This window comes from Lissotriton helveticus, chromosome 1_2 (assembly GCF_964261635.1).
Source record: "Lissotriton helveticus chromosome 1_2, aLisHel1.1, whole genome shotgun sequence".
NCBI lineage: Eukaryota > Metazoa > Chordata > Amphibia > Caudata > Salamandridae > Lissotriton > Lissotriton helveticus.
The window spans coordinates 111859612-111884163 of record NC_136058.1 but is presented as its reverse complement, the minus strand read 5'-3'; the positions used below and the strand labels follow the sequence as shown (position 1 = coordinate 111884163).

Sequence of the window (24552 nt, the reverse complement as noted above, 5' to 3'; positions counted from 1 at the left end):
GAAAGAATTTGGTAAAAGGGTCAAAGTGAGGGTTACTTCTCAACTCTTCCAACTTGACCATTGTCAATTTAGTAGTACAAGATGAACCACAATAAATAAGCATTTCTGAAATAAGCATTATTGTTGGCTATATGGACTGGACATTCAGGAGAGATTACTTGCAATAATACAGAGCCAGGCATGAATAATGCATTTCTAACATAGTTTAGGTTTTATAAAACTATCTAGCTCAAAATGTTGAAGAAAGAGAAATAGTTCAGAGACTGTTATTAGGATACCAACTATGCTGAACTCTGTGTCCACTCTTGCATATCGAATTTGGGGCGGTATTAGAATCTGATTTTGTTTATTGTGTTGATCGAGGAGCTAATATAAGATGCCGATGTAAAGGATTTCAGTGACATATGGTCCCCAACTGAGAGTTTTCAAAGTGATCTGTAATTCACAAAGGAAGCGTACACTTTTGAATAATTGACACTTTTGAGTTAGTTTACGACTTTTTGCTCATTTACAAAATCCGAGGGTAAGTTTCTACTTGGAAAAAAACCAGCAGTAATTCCAGTGGCACACATAGCCAACCGCCGTTGCAACCTCTGATATAAAATAATGGAGAGTGTGAAATAACATAATACCTATAGGAAATAATGTTCAATTAAAATAAATTAAATATGAATTATAATTTAGTGTTAAACAATATAAAATAGTCCATATTTACTAGTTAATTATAAAATATTTGTATACTCAATTTTGCAATAAAAAATAATGTAAGAATATATATTTTGTAAATATAACAACATTACTTTTTATTAATTCAATACATCAAATGCAATACTTATTGATGCATAATAAAAAAAAAAATTCGATGGGAATTTACTTTTTAATTCAAACTGCAGAAAAATAAAGGTACGCTAAACTTGTAGCTTGTCTACTGAATGCTGGGGTTTGTTGGTAAAGGCAGCATTGGTACTCCTGATCTGACACCATCAAGAACATCCATGCTGCTGTCCAGGACCTGTGATGCCCTCCAGCAGTACCTTAGGGTATGGCTGACTCCCAGTATGGCCGTGCCTTACTAGAACTTTCACCTTTCATTTTCAACTTTTATAATTTGTGCTTTTCTTAAAAAAATACTGGCAACAAAGCAAAAATATGGAGGTCTGCCTTGCTGAATATCTAAATCCTTTAAAGTGGTACATGACACAGTGTTGTGGCTGTATACTAAAATTCACTTACCTCTCTGTTGTTTTCAACAGCAGTCAGCTGTTTTCGTATGGGCTTCGGTGTGACGGTATCTATGAATGCACTTTCAGAAAACTGTCGAAGTTGATCGGTTTGAGGAACATCACCACGGAGAACTGGAACATGGTCATGCTCACTTCCAAAAGCAGGGTTTTCTACTCTTGTGACCTTTTCATCTCTATCAGTAAATTGAGATGTTGAAGGATTCACCCAAGGTTTCAAAAGAGAACCTCCTGCGTCTAGCAGTTCATGGGTGCCACTTGTCCTAAAGTCCCGTGCAATACATCCACCTAAATACGACAGACAAAAAACATTTTTTTTAAATCACTGAGTTACTTGATGCAGCATTCTCATTACGTCATATACATTGTCCAAAATATATGGAAAGATGTATGTGTATTATATGGAATGATATATGTGTAACGTTTGTGAAGACAATAAATGATCAAGAAAGTAGTGAACAGTCTATAAATCTTCATGAGACGTGTGTCAATCTATCTCATTAATTTATTGCTCTGTAACAGTCAGAATGATATAAGTATTGAAGTAGATTGCAGATTGAGAGGTAAAATATTCATCATAATCAGCCTTGCACCCATAGGTAAATGGGTAGACAGTTTTTGAAACTGTGATGTATTCCTATAGGTACTGTATCGATTCCCCTATTCCTGACCCTGGTTCGGTTAATAATTAACTAGCAGCCATCTAACGGTGCAAAAACCGTTATCTGATTAAGCCACACCACGGCACAGAAGCGCGTTATCTGATTAGGTCATAACGCATGCCATCTAATTAGACAAGCGATATTCTTCCAGCCCCTGATAAGGCATACGGAGTTCTCAAAACAAATCAAACCTACAGCGACCTGAGAAATTCCCATAACCATTGTTTTGATTTCACCGAGAACTTCAGCAAAAGAATGTGCGAACGAGCCCGTTCATATGACATCCTTATTGACGTATATATGTCCATCCTTACGTCATTCTCGGCACCTTTCAGGTATAAATATTACCGACATTGCCTTAAGCAAACACATGCGGTGGTGACGAGATCGGAGCAGCGAGACGTGCCGAGGAGCCCAGCAGAGAGCGAAGCCCACAGGCGCTGCCCCGCCTTCCTGACGCGCTGAGAACGAGACGCTGCCTTTCTCCTGCTGAGAAATCCAGCTCCGGCGCTTCCAAGCAGCCCTCGCAGGCAGCTGGAATATCAAGACCTGGGATAAGAGATGCCAGCCCTCCATCATTCTAGATCTCAGGTACAGAACTGAATCACCCCTTGCAGAGAATTCTCGAATCAGTCCCTTGGCAAACAAACTTAACTTAAACTGCTACTTATCTACTCCCGCCCACGTATTAGGCTTAGGTCAGGTACACTGGGGTAGGCGTGGTTAGAAGCACCAGTTGAGTATGATTAGTCAAATGTATATATGTATGTATCTATTTTATCCATTTTAAAGTATCATATGGCTCAGAAACCATATCAATGCTTTTACAGTATTATTTTATAATTCTGTCTTTACTGTATGCACTTTACTTAACTATAAGTATTACAATAATAGCGATTCATTTCTCTTGTATGAGAAAGGAGACTGATCAATAAATAACATATTTTATTGAACACGCCCGTCTCTTCCTTTTCTCTACAATCTGGTGAAACTAAGAATGCACTGAACTGACTGATGAAAATAAGTTGTCTTTTGTTTTCACACGACTCTAGAGATACACTCTTGATTAGGGGAGAGCAAAGTTGTCATGTTCTATGGTTGTCAGAAACTAAATCCCTTCTTGTCTATCCAGGGAGGTTAAAATCCTCCTTGCCTATTCGAGAAAGTTCTAGTGAACTCTGAGCTAGCTGGCAAACACAAAACTTTAAGTCTAATATCGTCTGTAGAAGACCTAGTTAACCTCTGCCCTAGGTCTATACTATTGAAGATATTATTCCAATGCGCAGAGCCTATTGGGATAATAGGAACTACACTACAAAACCCTTGAAAGTCTAGCATGTATAGCAGGACTCTTGGTACTCACAAATCTTTCTTATATGCTCCTGTAAATTAAACACCACGCCTAAATAATTTCTATTTTTGCAGCACACTTGCTATCACTTTGCAATTATTTGGAATCAATAATGTAGGGATGGTAGAGATACTATACCTAATAAGAAAAGTCAGGTAAACACAACAGAAGTGTTTACTAATGTGTGGCAAAGATCCATGACCATCAAGGTGTATTGAGGCTGATATAATTCTACGATAAGGCTCAAACCACATCTTAATTCAAAAATTCTTGTGCGGGGATGACGTAGAGAGTATGAGGGCTTCAAGAAGTGGAGCTTTGACAATGGAGAGCTCTCTCCGCCAACTGCTTGTAATCGGTGGAGTACATGGCAAGCAGGTAGAGATGGGCTGACAGTTGGCGTCTGGTCAGGTGATACCCTGGTAATTTTATTTAGGTAGATAGGTTTTCCCCTATATATCCCTTTGTGGCTGATGCACAAGGCACTGATTTGTTGGTTTCACTAGTAAAAACCAAAATGTACCGAGTGCTTAGGTGAAATTATCATTTCTACACATATATTTTCTCAGTTAGTCAGATACCTTTGCTTGGAGCCCTTTTGCAGTTTGCATACAATTTGGGTTGGTATTATGCAATATACGAAATGTATTCTTGTAAGCTTCACCACAAAAAGCAAAGCAATGAGCTAGAATGGCCAACTGAGACAGGACCACCTACCACTGGAGTAGTAACATTTCTGGCCACATTGTTGACTTGAGGGACACAACCCTGAAGTGGCAGCACTGCTCTCAAATGGTTCAGACACATCAGGTCATGTTTGGCTCCTTCTTTTTTAAATCTTCTTCTCACTTGTGGGGAACCACAGCGATTGGTATTTACCTCCTAGCTTCTTCAGCAATTAAAGTATAACACCGTAGTCACCAACAATGTGTTTTACACCTTTTTTGTAACCCTTCGTGTCCAGAGAATTTTCCTCATTGAGGCCGGAGTTGGTCAGACAAGAGCAATTACATTTTCATCCCCCACTGGGCTCCCAGCCATATGAAGAGGGCGCATCAGTGCTTAATGTGAGCCGGTGGTTGCCGGTGGGGGCCTCCGGCACTACATTTTGGGAACCAGCCCTTATTTTTCCAAATCAGATATTTCCTGAGTGCAAGAGAGGAAAACAACACAAAGCAGAAGGGCTAAAGAGGAGTCAGAGGGGAAACCGGTCAAATGGAGAAAGCAGGCACCTGCAGGAGTGAGATAAAGGTTCAGGGAGTGTCCGGTAGCAGATTAAAGAGTCATGAGATGCACTTAGGACTTTGCAGCTTTAGTATTCGGTGTGCTGATGTTTAATTGCATGTACCTCGTCTTCTGAGCAGAGCTTTGGACACTGGCACTCATTCTTTTACAAATCAAGCACTGGGGCCCATCATATCTTAATAAGGCAGACTGGGTGTATAAAAATGCCAGCAGGCTGCTAGGCTGACAAAAGCAAATGAATGTTAGGTTAAAAAAGACAATAGGTTCAACATGGGTGTTTTTGAAAATGAATTGGCAAGAAGTGTTTTCTTTAAATGTTTGATTAAGTTATATTTTCGAATTTTGCAGTCTTAGTCATAATTTTGCATTATGATGTTTTTCTTTTGGGACATGGAGGTGGATCTCCCTGTCCTGGTTAACCTTACTATAGTGAAAATGAAGTCCTTGTTCAAAGAAAGGAAGCTGCGAGTTGGCCATAATGCCAAAGGGGGGGGGCAAGGTATGAGAAAGCCCTCTATACCTGGGAACAGGACCACCAACCACAGATCATCTCAGAAGAGAATGAGGATGACGTAGAAGAGTGCAAGATGAGGATTTCTGCTTCATCTGTGTTGTCTAGACCTGGGACCGATGTGTACTTTCGCAGCTTAACCAAATCAGAGCTGGAGAAACACAAGATGGAGGACAGGGAAGCTGCTAAGCCTTGTTCAAATAAATTCTTATTTTTTGGCAATTTATACAAGTTTGCTTTTCTTTAAACGTCTTCTTACAACTCACCAAATCGAACCTTACCCATCAGGAACTAAATAAAAAGATTATTTGGCTACATGCCTGTTCTCACAGCATGTGAGGGGGCTGGGGAGGAAGGGTGAAGTTTAGGCTTTCCCTGATCACGTGTAAATAGACAACGAAGACCATAGCTATATAGGAGGCGGCAGCGGCACATGTTAAGATCAAAAACAGTTTAATAAGTCTGAGCATGTTGATTTATGAGTACATTTGCTTCCAATGACAGAATTACTGAATCATGTTTATTGTCACTGGCATGGGAATATACATTGTATTTGTTATATCTGAGTCTGCCCTAAGGAGTTTTATGGAGTAGAGATCAGGTTCCAGTCCCGTTAAGGGACTGGCAGCACTTCAACAGCAAGAGTGCTTCAAATGTTGTGGCACGAAGTCGTGTTACTTGCTAAAACTGGGAGAAGTGTCAGACTGTTCGACGACAGACACTACACCAGTGCTTAAATTGAGCTGGTGGTTTCTGATGCTTAGAACTGGCACTTATTTGTCAACACCCGTGCTTGTGACAGCCTGCCACAAGGTGGCACTGTTTGGCATGATTTAGAGGTGACCAAAATAACAGTTAATTATTAATTCAATATACATTAAACACCTGCTCCCCAAGCCATTCTTATAACTTAGGGGGCCTAAAATAGTCCGAATTGTTACACTCGTAGGAGTGTGATGGTTAGTAGTTGTGCTATTACTATCATTTGCAGAATTGTAGGGGCAATGTAAGATGCAAGCTACAGTGGCCTGCCGCAGAGCCCTGCCACATGTTTTTTTTTTGTTTTTTTTTTACAAATTAAGAACTGCACTGTATCGAGTGACTGGTGATCACTGTATCGAGTGACTGTAAACATCTGTGGTTTCACGGAAAACCAAAGGCTGTTCTACGGATGCCCTATTGCTTTGTTTACTTTAAATAATTTATGATGTGCTTGTATTTATGAATCCACGTAAATATTTTCACTCTCAAAGTCTGCTTTGGACGTCTGGCTTCACATAGGGAGGTTGGTAGCAAGAGAATGGCTAAGAAAATGGACCTCGATTCAGCTAAAACGAATAAAAGGGCCGCTCCCATGTCCACACAAAGAAAAGGCATTGCTGAACTGAAACTTCAAGAGAAGAAAACAATGAACTAACTGGCCTGTAACTAAATAGAAGTACTCTGAAGATTATGCATCTCCTTCAACATGAACATTATGAGCAGGCAATACAAGTAGTAAGTCAATTACTTTCTTGGTGAATAGTTAGTCAATATTCAGAAAGTAGTCCATTTGGGTGTCGGGGCTGGATTTAACATTTTATACTTTTTTTTCACCTGAACTATTTGAAGGATGAAACTGTTCTAATTAACTAAGCAATAAAGATTGATTTACTTATTTAGTAAGTATACTGTTAAATACTGTGTTTCACAGCAACATACTTGCTGTTTGGCATTTTGCAGTTTGACTATGCCCTGAAGGGACCTGGGTAAATCGACATCTGAAACTTTCAGATAAGAGGTGTGCTACGTGCTAAAAACTTTGGTAGCACTTTACCGATCAAAATTTTTCACTGAGGTGCACTCTTTTAAACATTGTTTATTTTCTCGCCGCCAAAAACAACACAAGTATTAGGCTCGTTTGTACAAAAAGTACATTAAAGAAACAATGCATGAGGCCGCAGTGTGGCGCTGTCCACTCACGTTTCGACCAACTGCGTCTACTCTGGCACCATCAAATGTCTCTCCTGGCGGTTATAATTCATTGGTGCATATTCACTCATTCTAAAAGTGGCTCTAAGTAGCCTCGCGTGTGTGACTGGCATACAGAAACGTTACAGCGTTAAATCTCAGAGAGACCCTCCGTACTTGTCAAATTGCTCCATCTACTGAACTGTTCGCCGGGCGGAACGCCAAAACAAGGAAAGATGAACAGTTTGTTCCCACTAAAGAGTTCAGGAGGTTCGAGAGTAGACGCTAATATCCCGAACGTCACAAAACTGTTTACTCGGCTGTCTACTACTCTCTTGCATGTAAGGGGGATGAACTTTGAGAGTATACTACTACATTTCTCGGCGAAAGAAGACGATATTATGCGGGAGAACTGAGGGGTATATTATCAAGGGGTTTTATCTCCGCTTTTTTGGCTTTAAAAGCCAAGAAAGCGGAGATAAAATTATCTCCCTATTACCAAGCTGTCGCTAACACCAGTTAGCGACAGCTAATAGGAGATAGCGACCATCATGGGCCCCACTTTGCATGTCAGTGATATTTATCACTAATGATATGCAAAGTGGGCGTGCCAAGATGTTAGCGACTGGAAGCAGTCGCTAACATCGCTATCTCCTATTACCAACTTTTGGAGATATTTGCGCTAAGCGCGAATATCTCCAAAAGCTAACACCTGCCCTGAGCAGTTCTTAGCCATGTTATCCAATGGGAGGTGGATAACATGGCTAAGAGCATTTGCTCGATAATGCATGAATATCGCTGACTTTTCAGCGATATTCATGCATTGCGGGCGTTTTTTATCGCATTTGCGATAAACCTTGCTAATAGCAAGGTTTATCTGCGATAAAAATCGCCGATGTGCGGCGATAATTTTTGTCTCTAAACAAGTTAGAGACAAAAATTATCGCTAGTTGTTGGTAATATGCCCCTCAGGGCCTTATCAAGAAAGGGAGATAATGGGCTTGATAATAGGCCCTGGTAAATTCCCATAGTAGCCCAGTTTAACACCAGAACCTGAGCTTCTATGGGAATTCACAAGGGCCTATTATCAAGGCCATTATCACCGCTTTAGCTGCAGTTTTCTGCCGATAAAAGCGGCGATAGTGTATCGCCCTTTCTTGATAATATGGCCCTCAGTGACTGACGCCCGCTAACCTTCCTTTCTGAAGTTATGACCACCCGAACATGGACGTCAATTCACCAAAATGTTAGGGGTAACGGGAATGACAGCACACGCCATTTGACCTTTACTTTCACTGAAACACATATGCTTACGCATACACACACGATTCACTCATACACACCCTCTCTTACATATGGGCACTCACCCGCAAGCACGCAGATGAGAGAGCACAAATCTGAAAAATGTATAAGTACACCATATTTCCAAGCACGTAGTGTTAGTTTAAATTGTATTGCACAAGAGTGTCAACTTATATAAGAGAAAATATATGAGTGTTTGTTTTAATTAGAATAGATGCATATATAAGAGTGGAAAACTAATGTAGAGGTTGTAGAAATGTTAAAATGATGCTGGAGTCACACGTTAAATGAATAAGTGAAAACGAAATGTAATTCTGCAAACCATGAAAATGTGTAGGCCACATGGCATTTCACAGGAAACGAAAGATGCTGCTACACTTTTAGTGACGTGGATTTTAAAGTCATTAGAGTGCAAATGTATTATTAGGCCTAGTATTGAAGTATATGTTTTATAGATGTGTTGCATTATAGAAATGTGTGCTAGTTAAAGAATACTGTTTAAATCAAGTTAAAATGTTTTCAGAGTGCAGGGACCCGCTTCATGTAAATCAAGTAGGCCTGAACAGATAATGTTGTTTCTTTGATCTGCAATGTGCTCGTTACAGAAGAGGTCGAGAGGCACCAAGTACAAAGTTTTACACATGTTTTATGACCTATAGATTATTCAAAGAATATATGTTTATAGTGATACCAGTGTACCTTTTAAACCTTATCTTGAGAAGTTTGTATCTTCAATTATCTTTGACTTTATATAAAATCTTTAAACTTTATCACTGGTCAGTGGTTATTTAGAGTGGTGTAAGTTCTTAATTGACTAACCTAGTAGTAGATGATCTTTTACTCAATGACAGGTACCAACGATTCAGTCGACATGATTTGGGATCTGGTAAGGTAAATAGAGACCAGAAACCCCGCGTTAACAGTTGGTAGCAGTTTAGGATGGTTATCTTCTTGAGGAAGGTAATCTAGATTAGGTTAGTTTACCCCAAGGCCCCTAGACATCGAGAGACGAGCAGCGGAAGAATCGTGCGCCGAAGGTGCAGACGGGGCGAGAAAAGCAGCAGTATCGGAGGAGAGTGAGTATAACAAGGGTCATGCGTGAACAGATTGCGGTGTTTTGTGTTGTATTTGTATTGTAATGTCTTGCGGAGTTGAATGCCTGTAGCGTGATTGTGAGAAGGTTGTGAGCGCGCGCAACCTGGTAAATTGGTTACCTGGTAAACGGGTGAACCGGTGAATCTTAAGTTCAGGCCAGAGCTTAAGTGGTTTTGGGTGTATCGAACATCCAGAGTAGTTGTCGACCATAGTACGGAAGTCATGAGGTACCATTGACCGCCGTGGGACCGAGATAGGGGGAGTGTAAGAGTGAGCGTATGAGTAACGGACGCTGGTCGGAAGTTACTGTGTGTGAGTAACCTATCAGAGAAGGCGATTGTCTGGAAGTAAACGGAAAGACATTTCGTCAAGTTAAGGGGACAACTACAGAAAGACTGTGGGCGTACAGTCAAGAAAGGTGATCGCTTGGACAGAAGTAATCATTTTTCAGAGTATGAATGGGATGCACGCATGACCGAGGAGACGAGCTGAAAAAGGAGGGGAACTGCTGCGAAGGGGGACGAGTGACGTCAGAAAGAGCCGCGCTGAGATAGGGTGGCGAGGCAAGAGCCGCAACGCGATTGGGCGGCTGGTGCGACATCAGTGAGAAGTCGCGATCGGATAGGCCAGTTAGCGAGAACAGCGCGGTGATTGGTAGATTGTCATCAGGAAGTAAACAAACGCGGAGAAAAGAGAAATCATGAAGTGCTTTAAGTGTTTGAAAGGGATTTTTAAAAGAAAAAGAAGTGAACATTATTACGGGGAAGAGGCACCGCCGGAGGGTACACCAGCTCATTATATGGCAGCGAATGTGGGGTTGCATACGATATTATGGATTGGGGCTTGGAATAAGCTTACGGAAGGAAATGAAGAAATGCAGTTCCCTAAGTATGGGACGTTTAAGTTAGAAGTGTTACATCGGTTAAAAGCAACCATGTCCTCATTGAAACCCCCGCCTAGACCAACCCAGTTTGAGGCCCTTAATGCATGGATTAGGGCGGCGCACGACAGGAATTTGAACAGGCGTCAACAAAGATTGACTCGATCGGTAAGAGCAGTGCGAGATTCTAAATGGGACGAAGAGGCAAAGAGATGGAGGGTACAGGCTATTGAGGTAGAGAAGTTGTATCCAATGAGGGAGGTGGTAGGTGGGAGGAACCTCATGGAAGAGGATGAGGAGAGCGATTCGGAGGACAATGTGATAAACAGATTGTTGATAGACAGACCACCTCCGAGAGTCGGGGAAATTGAAGATAGAGGACTAGCAAGGGAAGATGGGACTGCCATAGAGGGGTTTACACCACTCCCTATATCGGAATGGACACCTATCAAAGGCGAGGAGACACCTCAAAACAACACAATACAGAGTGTAGTGGGAAGGTTTGTGGTACAAAAGACGCCAATCACCGAAAAGGCTGAGTCTTTTGGATTACCGGATGCTCTTCAAGTACCTGTTACCATAGGACCTATAGTGTCGATTTACAATCCAGATCATGGGAGAGGGGAAGAGCAGGCACGGTTAGATAGAGAAAGGAGTGAGATGGAAAGGAGGAATAACACGACAAATGCATGGAAGCAATTGCCAGGATCGGTAACGTGGAACACCCCATTCGATACGACGGTGGGTCCCAACACAGGACAGGGAGGTCAGAGAGGACCGATGGACCTGAGGGGACCACGGCCGAAATATTATACAGAATTAAGAGCAGATTTGAGAGAATGGGATGGGTCCACGGTAACTCCGAGTAATAGGTCAAGAACAGAACCCGAGTGGGAAAACCGAGGTAACAGGACTGTATCTCATTGCGGGGCTAGCGAGAGCAGTCAGGGGCGAGAGGGTCAAAGTCAGGAGAATAGAGGAGTTACACGTCCTACGAATGGGAGGGAACAGCAGGAGCAGAATGGTAGGAGTATGGAGTGTGAGGAGATGTCTCGCCTCATGCAAAACGAGGGAGACCAAAGAACACAAGAGTACAGAGATAGGTTTAGGTGCACTCATCACGCACCTGGGAAAGATGTACAACACTGGCAAAGAGGGAACAGTGAAAGATCACGTCATACATCAAGTGATCAGAGGTCACAGATGCAGGGAGAAGAAAGAGGGAGTAACGGAATGCCTTACCATGCATCCCGAGAACCTAGACAGGATGGGGAATGTGGGGCTATGAGGCGCGAAGGAGTGTTTCACCATACACTCCGAGAAGATGGAAAGGCATGGGACCTAGAGAGATGGGAGCATGGGAGGACTCCACATAACACACCAGAGCCTAGACAAAGAACTAGGAGCTGGGATGAGAGAGAGGCTGAAGGAGCACCGAGAGCCGAAGTACTGAAAGCAGCTATAAAGGTTAAAAGGCTTGATGTCTCCAGCCTAAAATCCGATCTAGACGAGATTATAGAAGGGACGGTGCCTTTGGAAAGGATTGAGTTGTACGAACAAGATGAATTGCTATTTATAGCAAAGGATATTACTAGAAAGGCCAGAGCAATTCATGAGAAACTGTCTAACCTGGCAGACAGGTACATGGTAGATTTGTCCAGAACAAAGACATTACAGAGTAACCATAGGTTGCAGTACTCAGACCAAGACCTAGACGAGAAGAGAACTACAGGATTAAAACCACACATAAGAGAGTTGATATCGGGAATAAGGGTGTGGAGAGATCTGGACAAATGGGAGGAGAGATGGTCCAAAAGGGGTACAGTTAGACGGAGTACAAGTGTGATGTCCCCAGAGGGAAGGGTAATGCAGATGGAGGCGTTCCCTTTGCGAGAAATATCGAACGGAAATTATGTACATGTGCCCTGGAGTAGAGGAGATTTAGCTGCATTTACCAACTCATTTCCGAAGTTAAGGGAGAATCCAGTTGAGTGGTATAAGCAGGTAGAGAGGTTTGTAAAGATCTCCAAAGTATTGTGGATTGATTTGAACACCTTGTTTGACATTGTGGTTCCAGGGGATTTGTGGGTAACCTGCAAGATTAGTGTCCAGTGGCCAAATGTAGAACCTGAGAGGAATGCTAGAACTAATGGACCGTCGGACAGTGTCATGGAGAAATATGAAAGAGTAATAGCCTGGCTAAAGGATAAAGTGCCTCCACAAGATATAGATTGGGTAAAAATAGACCGAACAAGACAGGAACCCAAAGAGACAGTTCATGAATTTTATGAACGATTACTGAAAATATTCAAACAATATAGTGGACTCGATGTAATGGATCCCAAAGACATAGGACAGTTTGTGTCAAAGTTCGTTTTGGGGCTGAGACCAGATATTTGTTTGATGATTCAACAACATTTAATCTGTTGGCAAAACAAACCACTAGATGAGATCCTGCGATATGCAAGATACTGCAGTGACGAAATAGATTCTAGAAAGAAAAATCTAAAGGAGAAGCTGATGGTGGTGCAAATGCAGTCAGCCGGAAAGGGCGGACAACAGAAACAGGGGATGGGACGAAAGTCGAATGGTCAGAACAAGGATAATGAAGAAGGGCAGAGACCTAAAGTAGACTTTGCCACTTTAAAGAAGACGACAAAGTGCCACCAGTGTCACCAGGTGGGACATTGGAGACGCGAGTGTCCCTTTAACCCCGAAAATGGAGAGCTAGAATTAGAAGAGCAAATTCAAGAGGTTCCAGCTCAAAAGGCGACCGTCCCAGGAAGCAAGGTGGTCAAAAGGGGGACTTCGGCTCCAAGAGCTCAGTTTCCACAGCCACCGAAAATCGCGACAGGGGGAAAGGTCTTTAAACAGATGCCTCTTTTTATTGAGGAAGAAAAGTGTTATTATATTGATCCATTGACAGGACAGCGTGTGAGTAGGGAAGAGGACTGTACCCTCGGGGCAGTCCTAGAGGTGGATCAAAGGGGGCCATTTGTTGAGGCTGAAGTGGCAGGATGTCCTACAACGTTCTTAGTGGATACTGGAGCTACTCGATCAACTCTGAGATCAGTGGTGGTTCCAGATTTACCGATGTCAGGGGAAACAATTCAAGTAGTAGGAGTTGCAAACAAAAGGATGACTAGTCCCTTGACTGAACCAGTATCCGTGAAAATAGGAAACCATATGAATGAACATCAGTTTGTAGTATGTGATTCGAGTCCTGTATGTCTGTTAGGAAGGGATTTGTTATGCAAATTGAATTGCACAATATACTGCACCCCGCAAGGAGTAGAGGTACAGACTACAGACGATGACGCTACCTTCAAGGTAGCCAATTCAAAATCTTGCATAGAACTATATCCTACTCTGACTGTAGAAGATCTTCCCCAGGACCTACGAGATGCTGTGGCGTCGGGGGTATGGGATTTCACAGGCGAGGAAATAGGATTGATCAAGGGGGTAGAACCAGTGAAAATCATGGTAAAGCCAAATGCCGAGTATCCCAGAACGCCTCAATACAAATTGTCCCAGGAAACGATTGCAGGAATAAAACCTGTGATCGAGTCAATGATTCAACAGGGAATACTACAAGAAATCGTGGGAAGTCCTTGTAACTCCCCGATTATGGGTTTGCAGAAACCTAGTGGGAAATTCAGAATAGTTCAGGACCTTCGAAAAATTAACAATATAGTTGTTTCATGTTGTCCAGTGGTACCGAATCCATCAGTGATACTGTTTCAGATACCATGCCAAGCAGAATGGTTCACAGTGATAGATCTTTGCCAGGCTTTCTTTTCAATCCCATTGGATGAAGAAAGCAGGTACCTTTTCGCTTTTAAAATGGAAAATCGCGTCTTAACATGGTGTCGAATCCCACAAGGATTCACAGACAGCCCATCAATCTTCAACCAGTTGTTGAAAAAGAATCTCGAAAATCTAGTACTACCGCAGAATTCGGTTCTGGTTCAGTACATAGATGACCTACTTGTTGCGTCAGAGACCGAGGAAGCTTGTAAAACAGATTCCATTGCCTTGTTGAACCATTTAGCTGAAAATGGACATAAGGTATCTCCGAGCAAGTTACAGTACTGTTTGACAGAAGTACAGTATTTGGGGCACCGGTTAGAAAAGGGGAAGCGTAAGGTGTCTCCAGATAGGATTGAGGCGATAATGAAGATGAATGCGCCTACGACACAGAGAGAAGTTAGGATGTTCCTAGGAATGGTTGGGTATTGTCGACAGTGGATAGTTAATTTTTCACTGAAAGCAAAGCCCTTACAGAAACTGACGCACAAGGAGGTGAGTGATCCGGTACCATGGGACGATGAATGCCTAGTGGCATTCCTGCAGTTGAGAGACGACTTGTGTCGTGCTCCGGCTCTGGGGATGCCCGATTACGAGAAATCTTTTTCGCTTTACTGCTGTGAGAGAGAGGGATGTGCTTTGTCAGTCTTGGCACAGACCCATGGAAATGCCCGTAGACCAGTTGCCTACTTTTCGGCTACATTAGATCCGGTAGCCGCAGCGTTGCCCGGATGTCTCAAATCCGTTGCTGCAACGGGTGTCAGCATTGAGAGGTGTGAGAGTATTGTTATGGGACACCAGTTAGTGGTGTATGTACCACATTCTGTAGAATTGCTAATGACCAGGACGAAGACGCAGCATCTGACTAATAGCAGGCTCACGCGCTACGAGCAAGTTATCCTTGCTGCGGAGAACGTGACCCTCAAAAGGTGCTCTGTTTTGAATCCTGCTACATTGATGCCACTACCTACTGTAATAGAAGGCGAAGAATGTGAAGACCACGATTGCCTTGATGTGACTGAACTATGCACGAAGCCCAGACCAGATATTGTGGATGAGCCGTTGTCTGACCCTGATGAGATTTACTTTGTCGATGGCTCATGTTTAAGAGATGATACTGGTCGGTTGAGAGCAGCTTATGCTGTTTGCACCATTACTGGAGTTGTGGAAGCCGCTTGCCTGGAAGGAGTACATTCCGCACAGGTAGCAGAAATCATTGCATTAACTCGTGCCTGTATAGCAGGTAGCGGAAGGAGAGTCACCATATACACTGACAGTCAATATGGTTTCGGTGTGGTTCACGATTTCGGGCAATTGTGGTCTCAGAGAGGTTACATGACCTCTTCTGGTTCGCCCATTCGAAATGGAGAATTTGTGCGACTGTTGTTGGAAGCATTACAAGGTCCAGCTGCCATTGCTATTGTAAAGTGTGTAGCTCACACTAAGAATACAGATTTTGTGTCACAAGGTAACCGTTATGCAGACGAAGTCGCCCGCTATTGTGCGGAGCAGGACTATTCCTTCACAAAGGTAGAAATAGAAGGGGCGGAAGAGAAGACAGAATTGAGCATGATGTTGGAAACAGTAGACACTTGGGAGGATTTAAGAGTGATGCAGGAGAACGCACCTGAAACAGAGAAAAAGGCATGGGAGATAGCAGGTTGTGTGAGAAGCGAGATGGATTTTTGGATTTCAGCAGATGGGAGGCAGTGTTACCTGAGGAACTAGCGAATCCAATGGCAAGACAAATACATGGTCCAGTACACCTAGGAAGAGATGCTATGCTGAGAGTGTTTAGGCAGACTTGGTATTGCCCTAAATTTAGGATAGCGGCAGAATCAGTATGCAAGCGATGTGTTACCTGCCAACAGTTAAACATAGGGAAAAGAACACCAGTTACACTGAGTCACATTGGGAGGTCTGGGGGGCCTTTCAATAGAATGCAATTGGACTTTATTGAAATGCCAAAAATCAACCGCCTTAGGTATGTTTTGGTGGTTGTATGCATATTTTCCAGATGGGTTGAAGCATACCCTACACGCAGGTGCGATACACTCACAGTAGCCAAACTATTGCTCAGGGAGTTGATACCACGCTTCGGGGTGCCTGCCTCTCTGGAATCGGACAGAGGAACACATTTTAACAGCGAAATTGTGAAGATGTTGTGCTCTGCATTAAAGATCGATCAAAAACTGCATTGTAGTTATCGACCAGAAGCCTCAGGGATCGTGGAACAAGTAAATGGCACCCTGAAGAGTCGACTAGCTAAAGTCTGTTCAACCAAATCTTTGAGTTGGCCAGATGCTCTTCCTTTAGTACTCATGAGCATGCGTAGCACACCTGACAGGAGGACAGGTCTCTCTCCACACGAGGTTCTGATGGGGAGGGCCATGAGACTTCCCACTGTTCCAACTGCTGCCTTATTGAACATTACAGATGATCTGATCTTGGATTACTGTAAGGGACTGTCTGACGCCATCCATTCTGTGTCCCTTCAGGTGCAGGCGGCTGAAGTTCCATCATCAAGGAACCTGTGTCATGATCTGTGCCCAGGGGACTGGGTGCTGGTCAAGAAGCACGTCCAGAAGAACTGCCTAGATGTACGTTGGCGTGGGCCCTTTCAGGTAATCCTGATCACGAATACCGCGGTGAAGTGCGGAGGGCTGCCAAATTGGATCCATGCATCCCATACTCGAAGAGTTCCAGCACCTCTAGAAGGAACAGCTCCTCTCCCAGACGAAAGTCCAGTAGTGGAAGAAGAATCCCAAAGGGGGACCAGTCAAGCTGTGGGGGTGTCGGAAGAAGTTGGGAACACATCTGATCCAGAAGAGGAAAGAAGGCAGGACGGCAGTGAGACCGAAGACGCAACTGAAGGAGAGAGCTGCAGTGAATACGACTCAGACACAGATCAGTACCAGAGCGATCAAGAACCGAGTGTGAGGACGAGAAATAGGAGAACGAAGCGTGTAGCAGCCACCTGGCCGGAAAGAAGGAGGGGGCTAAGCTCAAGGTCAGCTCGGGAAGAAACGCTTGCTCCTATATCCGAAGACTCGGATCCGGAAGAAGATACCCAGGATCAAGCCCAGGAGGGTCCCAGAAGATCAAGGAGGGTGCGAGTGCCTAGCAGAAGGTACTCTACTCCTGATTGGACCTACCTCGTTGCAGATGTCCGTGGGTCACAGAACCGGGAGGGTCAGGGAAGTGAGCCTGATCAGAATTGAACCAATTATCACAGTGCAATTAAGGTTCCTGCTACCAGGAGTGGAGGCCGAAAGATTGCTGACACTCAACATCGCCTATCCTCCTCTCCTGAGCGGAATCAGAAAATTGATTTTAGAGACAGTTGATTTTCCGGTTTGTTGTTCACAATATCCAATATTGGAGGGAACTCTTCTTCGTTTGGAAATGCTTGAACGAGTAGTGGAAGTTCTTGGAACACTCATTGTCTTGGATTAATACCTTGTTGCGGATGTCTTCAAAGGGGCGCAGAACTGGGAAGGTGAAGAAAGTGATCTTGGTCAGAACGGACCCCTTTGTAACGGTGGATGTAGAGTTGATAGTACCAGGAGTGGAGATTGAAAAAACATTAACTCTTAATTTCGTTTGTCCTCTTCTCCTGAGTGAAATAAGAAGAATAATCCTAGAGACAGTCGAATTTCCATGTTGTTGTACGAACTGCCCAATACTTGAGGGAATCCTTCTTCGTATGGACATTTATGAGGATGTGGTGGCACTTCTTGGAACACTTATAGTTTCAGATTGATAAAAGACTTTGAAAAGAACTTTGTAAATATTGCTGCAAGATAACCTAGCGCCGAGTGGAAGAAGAAAATGGTAGGGACTTCCTTTTAGCGGACGGAGAAGGGCTAGGGTTGTCTATTTCTACAGGACTCTAATGTTGTTTGCGGAGTAAACTGTCAGCTTCCAGGTGTTCAAAAGAGAAACGCTGTTCGAAAGAGAGACTTTGTTCGGAGAGAAGGAGAAACTGGTGCTAGAAGAACACCCAAAACTACACTGTTTGAAAACATGGAGGCCGGCAACCCGAACCGCAGGGCAAAATGTATAGTTGGCACCCTTTTAGGGGTAGTGATTTCTCTTATAGTTTTAGTAGTTACTGTATCATATATAGTGGGACATGAAAATGAAACAAAGACGAGATTAGAAACTAAGAAAGCATCAACACAAAAGCCTATCACTGTTGATGAGGTAAAAGGAGAAAACACTGAGAAAGAAAAGGCTTTGTTAGATGCTGAGATCAAAAGATTACATGTTGACGAATCAAAGGGGAACTTTAGGTCAAATGCTTATGCCAAGTTGCTTTACGAATACATTGATGTCATGGAGGCGAAGAATTGCTACGTTTGTATGCAATTACCAGCTTCGGTGGATGAGGGTATCAGATACCATCATCTTCCATTGACATATGGAATCACATGAAGTTTGTTGTTAAGTATATTCTATGGACGAGAGGGGTTCGAGTATTATTTCTCGAATTTCGACTCGACATTGCCAGAGGTCCCAAATTACAAGCATCTGAACAAGTGGGACTATTAGAAGAGCGAAGACAGATTACAGAAATGGTTCATTCCATGGAAAACGTTAGATACTTCACATGCCCGAAGAAATAATCTGACTTGTCAAGTGTCAGAAATTGAGAAAAAGTTTATAGGGCAGGTGGATACTAGATACAGGAGGCAGAAGATTCTAAAGGCTTCAGGACAATGGGAAACAGATTGGACCAAGGAAGAAAGGATACAGCAAAGAAAGGATAGCTTTGGTCCAATTGCTTTAGACAAGGAGAAACGGGGGAAACTGTGCATTCACAGGAGTTACTCCTATTATGAGAATCTGTATGTAGGTCAAGTCAGTTGTGAACATGCTTTCCAATTGGAGTACTACTCCAAAGATTTTTTGAAAGAGATGCAAGCAATTCCAAATGTATATTTTGTATGTGGAAGAAATGCATATGTGAAACTACCAGATAATTGGTACGGATCATGCTATCTAGCAATTGTCTTCCCCAAAATATATCATGTTGAGAATTTAGAAACGACAAAGAGAGGAATACCAACAAGAGGGAAGAGAGGGTTAGGTGCTGAAGAGGTAATTGGGGATGTATTTGGTGCTGCATTCCCTATCTTGGGATTGATACTGAATGACATCAAAATTAGAAGATTGGCTACAGTCGTAGATAGGTTATCTGCCAGTACTGCTAGATCCCTAATGCTGGTGGAGGGAGAGATGCAATCGATAAGAGCAATGGTTCTTCAGAACCGACTTGCTTTAGATGTTCTGTTAGCCAAGGAGGGCGGAGTCTGTAAGGCTTTGAAGGTCCAGGAATGTTGCACTTATATTCCAGACAATTCAAAACCTCTAGAGAAGTACATACGAAACATTACTGCAATTCACCACGAAATTGAGGATCTGACAAAAATAAATGTGTGGGAAAAGGTAGGTCATGGAATGGGTAAAGTTGGAGGTTGGTTTGCCAACCTAGGAAAGGGTATCGTTTGGTACATATTGAAACCCATCATCATAATTGTGATTTGTGTAATCACTTTGTGGGGATTGGTGCGATTGTATCAATGGTATAGAGCAAACAGGTTGCAGAGATCTATGAGAGAACAGGAGAAAAGATTAACGGCGATGCAAGATACACAATATAAGAGTCTGAAGGCATTGGAGACAATGAAAAGAAGTGGTACTGCCATGACTTCACTTTGAAGGGTCCTACATTTTAGAGATGGTGTTTTGATGGTGATGACTCCTGAAAGTCATCAAAGGGGGGACTGAGAGAGCACAAATCTGAAAAATGTATAAGTACACCATATTTACAAGCACGTAGTGTTAGTTTAAATTGTATTGCACAAGAGTGTCAACTTATATAAGAGAAAATATATGAGTGTTTGTTTTAATTAGAATAGATGCATATATAAGAGTGGAAAACTAATGTAGAGGTTGTAGAAATGTTAAAATGATGCTGGAGTCACACGTTAAATGAATAAGTGAAAACGAAATGTAATTCTGCAAACCATGAAAATGTGTAGGCCACATGGCATTTCACAGGAAACGAAAGATGCTGCTACACTTTTAGTGACGTGGATTTTAAAGTCATTAGAGTGCAAATGTATTATTAGGCCTAGTATTGAAGTATATGTTTTATAGATGTGTTGCATTATAGAAATGTGTGCTAGTTAAAGAATACTGTTTAAATCAAGTTAAAATGTTTTCAGAGTGCAGGGACCCGCTTCATGTAAATCAAGTAGGCCTGAACAGATAATGTCGTTTCTTTGATCTGCAATGTGCTCGTTACAGAAGAGGTCGAGAGGCACCAAGTACAAAGTTTTACACATGTTTTATGACCTATAGATATGGTGGAGTCTGGAATTTGAGGCCCACTGTAGGATGGTCTGAATGCAGGTGCGAGGGGTCCTAATCAGTTGTAATGAAGGGAGCTTTGTTCAGCGACGCCTGGCGCAGGCCTGGAGGAGGTTTCAGGAATTTCAGGGGGTACCAGCGAACTGGAGAAGAAGCCTGGGAACCAAGGTCAACTTTAACGAGGGTCCCGAAGAGTACCATCATGGAGTCTGCCGCCAAATTCGGTACCACGTGAGGGGCGTCCCGAGGGGCGTTCCTATCGGAAATGTGATTTTGTATTAGGGAAAGCGACCCGGGGATGAGGCAGAACAGAAGATTTTGGAATCCTAAGAGAGCGGTGGGGTAGGCAGATAGGCTGATCACAAGAGACCTATTTACAGAAGAGCAAAGAGAAGTGCATGATCTTCTTAGGAAGACACCACGGCTGACACCTTTTGGGGTAAAGATTTTGTTAAGTAGGGATGTCACTTAGTCTAGTGTAGGGACAGACTAACAGAATTTTCTTTTCTGTAATGACTCTTAAGTTGCAACTTGTATCCATTTTGGCAACTCTGATGATTTTCGAACTTGTACTTATTATTCTGTTTTGTAGACTCAGATTATTCAAAGAATATATGTTTATAGTGATACCAGTGTACCTTTTAAACCTTATCTTGAGAAGTTTGTATCTTCAATTATCTTTGACTTTATATTAAATCTTTAAACTTTATCACTGGTCAGTGGTTATTTAGAGTGGTGTAAGTTCTTAATTGACTAACCTAGTAGTAGATTATCTTTTACTCAATGACAGGTACCAACGATTCAGTCGACATGATTTGGGATCTGGTAAGGTAAATAGAGACCAGAAACCCCGCGTTAACACAGACAATATAAAAGCATTTTAAAAGCATTTTTTCACTTACCTCAGGCGCCAGATAGGGTCATATCCCAACGACCTCTACTCTTTTTTTTACTACACTAATTGTGAATAATATGGTATTATTTACTATGAGTGTAGTACAAAAACTGACTGAAAACAAGGAAAGTGGTGTAATGTTGTATCTTGCCCCAACAATGACGCTACACAGTTTTGGGGTTCGAGGGTGTTTATTGCAAGTTATGCACTCGGAGAGCGCCGAGCCGTGCACCGTTCTGCCTTGGGGATCATAGCCTTGCAGGGGTACAGCAGCCACAATATCCATCTTAACACTTTCAAATTCCCTCTGCGCTTCTGCTGTCCAGCTGAACGTCGCTTTTTCCCTCGTTAGTTGTCTCATGAGGTGGGTTTTCGTTGCAAAATGTTGAACAAATTTACTATAGTATTCTGCCATGCCCAAAAAGGACCTGACCTCTTCCTTGCTGGTGGGGGGTGGTGCATCACAGATCGCTTTCACATTTTCTGTCTTAGGTGTGATCCCTTGCACTCCGATCTCGTGTCCTAGGTATGTTACTGACTCCATTCCTAGGCGGCACTTGTCCCATTCTGCGGTCAGGCCTTTTGCCTCCAACACTTTCAATACCTTGGTGAGTTTAGCGTCATGGTCTATCCTGTCTTGCCCCATTATCAGGATGTCATCCTGAAAGTACTGGATGCCGTCCATGTTCTTGAACAACTGGTGCATCAATTTTTGAAACACCGCCGCTGCCAGCCCAAATGGCATACAGCAGAATTGGTAGCACCCGAAGGGGGTGATGAAGGACGTCAACCTCCTGCTCTCCTGGTGTAAGGCTATTTGGTGGTATGCTGAGGTTAAGTCGATGGGTGAGTACCACTTTATTCCTCTTGTCTTGGCTAGCATTTCTTCGATTCTTGGTAAGGGGAACTGCTCCACTACAATGTTTTTGTTCAGTTCCCGCAGGTCCACACATAGCCTGACCTTTCCGCTGGGTTTCATCACCACTACCAGTGGCGCCAGCCATTCGGCACACATGATTGGTTCTATTATGCCCTTTTCTTCCAGCTCTTGTAGTTCCACTGGCACCGCCTCTCTCACCGCAAGGGGCACATTCCTCACTTTATGGGACACTGGCTCTGCTCCTGCCTTGAGTACGATCTTGTGCGCAAACTTTTCCAGTGTACCCACTTTGCCTCCAAACACCTTCGGGTATTCTTTCTTCCATCTGTCTATGTCGGGCCATCCATCTGGTTCGGTGAGTAGGATCTGGACCTTTCCTCCCGGGTCCAGTTTTATTCCCAGGTCACCCTGGTCCAACCACCCCAACACCGATGGCCCTCTTTCTGAGACATACAGTTTGCAGATGGCACTTCGTCCTTTGAATTCGAATTTTAACGGCCTGAACCCCACCATGGGTATGCGGTCTCCAATATACGTGACGGGCATGATGTCCAGTTTCTCAAGCTCTGGGCCCACATGAGGCTTGAATGTCTCGTTGCACACCGCCCTCTGGACTATTGTGTATGGTGAGCCTGTATCTGCCACAATGCTTATCGGCACCCACCAATTGTCATGTCCAGCACCGGCTTGCTCGATCTCTTGGTGTCCACACATAGTATTTGGTCGTAGATGCAAAGTACCGTGTCCTCCTCCTCGTGGCCGTTTTCCTCTGGGTCTTCTTACCCTTGGTCCACATATCGTACCACAGTCCTGGCTGACTTCTTGTGGCATACCTTCTCATAATGCCCTACAATCCCGCAGAACATACATTTGGCGCGAAACGCCGGGCACTTCCTGTCGTGGGCCTCGTGCGTCATGCTTCCGCAGCGGTAACAAGTCTTCTTACCACTTCCCCTCTGTCGGCCCGGCGGGCCTGGATTACCTTGCCATCTTTGTGGTCCTCTTTGTGGGGTACCTTTGTACTTGTTGTTTCTCCGGGGGTCGTCCTCTTTTATCCTGTTCACCATGGGCCTGGCAACTGTCTCTCTCTTCGCCGCCTCCGCACATCGTCGTGCCAACTCAACTTTCTTTACTGTAGCCATGACCTCTTTCAGTGTGGCATCCCCACTTGACCATAATTTCTCTTGTACGGCCTTGCTTGTGGTGTGCATCAAGATTTGGTCCTTGATAAACTCGTCTTGGAATGTGTCGTATCTGCATGTGGACGCTAGTTTCCTCAACGCCGCCACATACTCTTCAACCGACTCCCCTACTTCTTGCTTTCTTTGTTGAAAATTGTATCGATCAATTGAGACACATACAGCTGGTCGGTAGTGTTCATTCAATTCCTCAATCGCGTGGGCATATACATCGTCGTCGGTGGTTGCTCGTTGCATAGGAACCAGGTTTTTAAATACTCTGAGCCCCTCCGGGCCCAAGTTGTGGAGCAGTATTCTTCTCTTTCTCTTACTTGTGAATTACTCCTCATTTTCATCTTCTAGTACCTCTATAAAGTTGTCTATATAATCTCTCCAGTCTTCCCACCTCATCAGGGGTTCTCCCGGCTTGGGCAGGAACGGGACGGGTGCAGACGCTGAAGATGCCTGTGCGCACATTGTTTCGCGCTTGGTCCTCAGCGAGGTTCCGCTTTGTCCTTTGGGGCTGCCTGGTGCTCCTTCTTCCTCCTGCTCTTTGTGGTGAAGCTGGGGACTCTTTGTCTCTACCCCGTCGCTTTTCCCTGGGGTCGCCAGTGCTCCTTCTCCTGGACTATGTGGTGGCCGTGGGGGCTGTAAGGTTCTGTGCCCCTCTGTGCACTTCCTGGTCTTTTCTGTGCACTGGCTGGTCCCCAATGGGTGTGCTGGGGGGCTCTGCCGCGCTCTCCAAGGCCTCTCACTACTCACTTCCACTGTGGTTGTCGGACCACCCTCTATGGCTGTGGTTTGTACCAGCTGGGTTCAATGCTCAGTGGTTCCCTTCGTTTTCGTTTTGTGTTTTCCGTTTTTTTTTAGATCCCATCCTCGTCGCCATTGTAATGTTGTAGCTTGCCCCAATAATGACGCTACACAGTTTTGGGGTTCAAGGGTGTTTATTGCAAGTTATGCACTCGGAGAGCGCCGAGCCGATGACCTATCGCTCGGCGTTCGCGCTTCTCTCTGCCGCCGCATGCGCGCTGCGCCTCACAAGATGGCGGCCGCCGCGTTGCGTCATCACGCAACGCCGAACAACTAGACCGCGAACACTACAAGTGGTGCTTCAACCAACATCGATAACAACGAGCTGCCAATGTGTTCTTGGCACTGACTTTGCCACCTGAGG

The 24552-nt window shown here is 43.8% G+C and overlaps 1 protein-coding gene across 1 annotated transcript in view; it reads right to left on the bottom strand.

Moving 5' to 3' along the window:
* The window catches only part of LOC144798715 (FRAS1-related extracellular matrix protein 1-like), a 1110445-nt gene that overhangs the window by 69407 nt on the left and 1016486 nt on the right, over window positions 1-24552 (bottom strand). The window contains exon 31 of the mRNA XM_078669731.1: window positions 1234-1529. Coding sequence (XP_078525857.1) covers window positions 1234-1529 — 296 coding nt within the window. The remainder of the gene's footprint in view (window positions 1-1233; window positions 1530-24552) is intronic.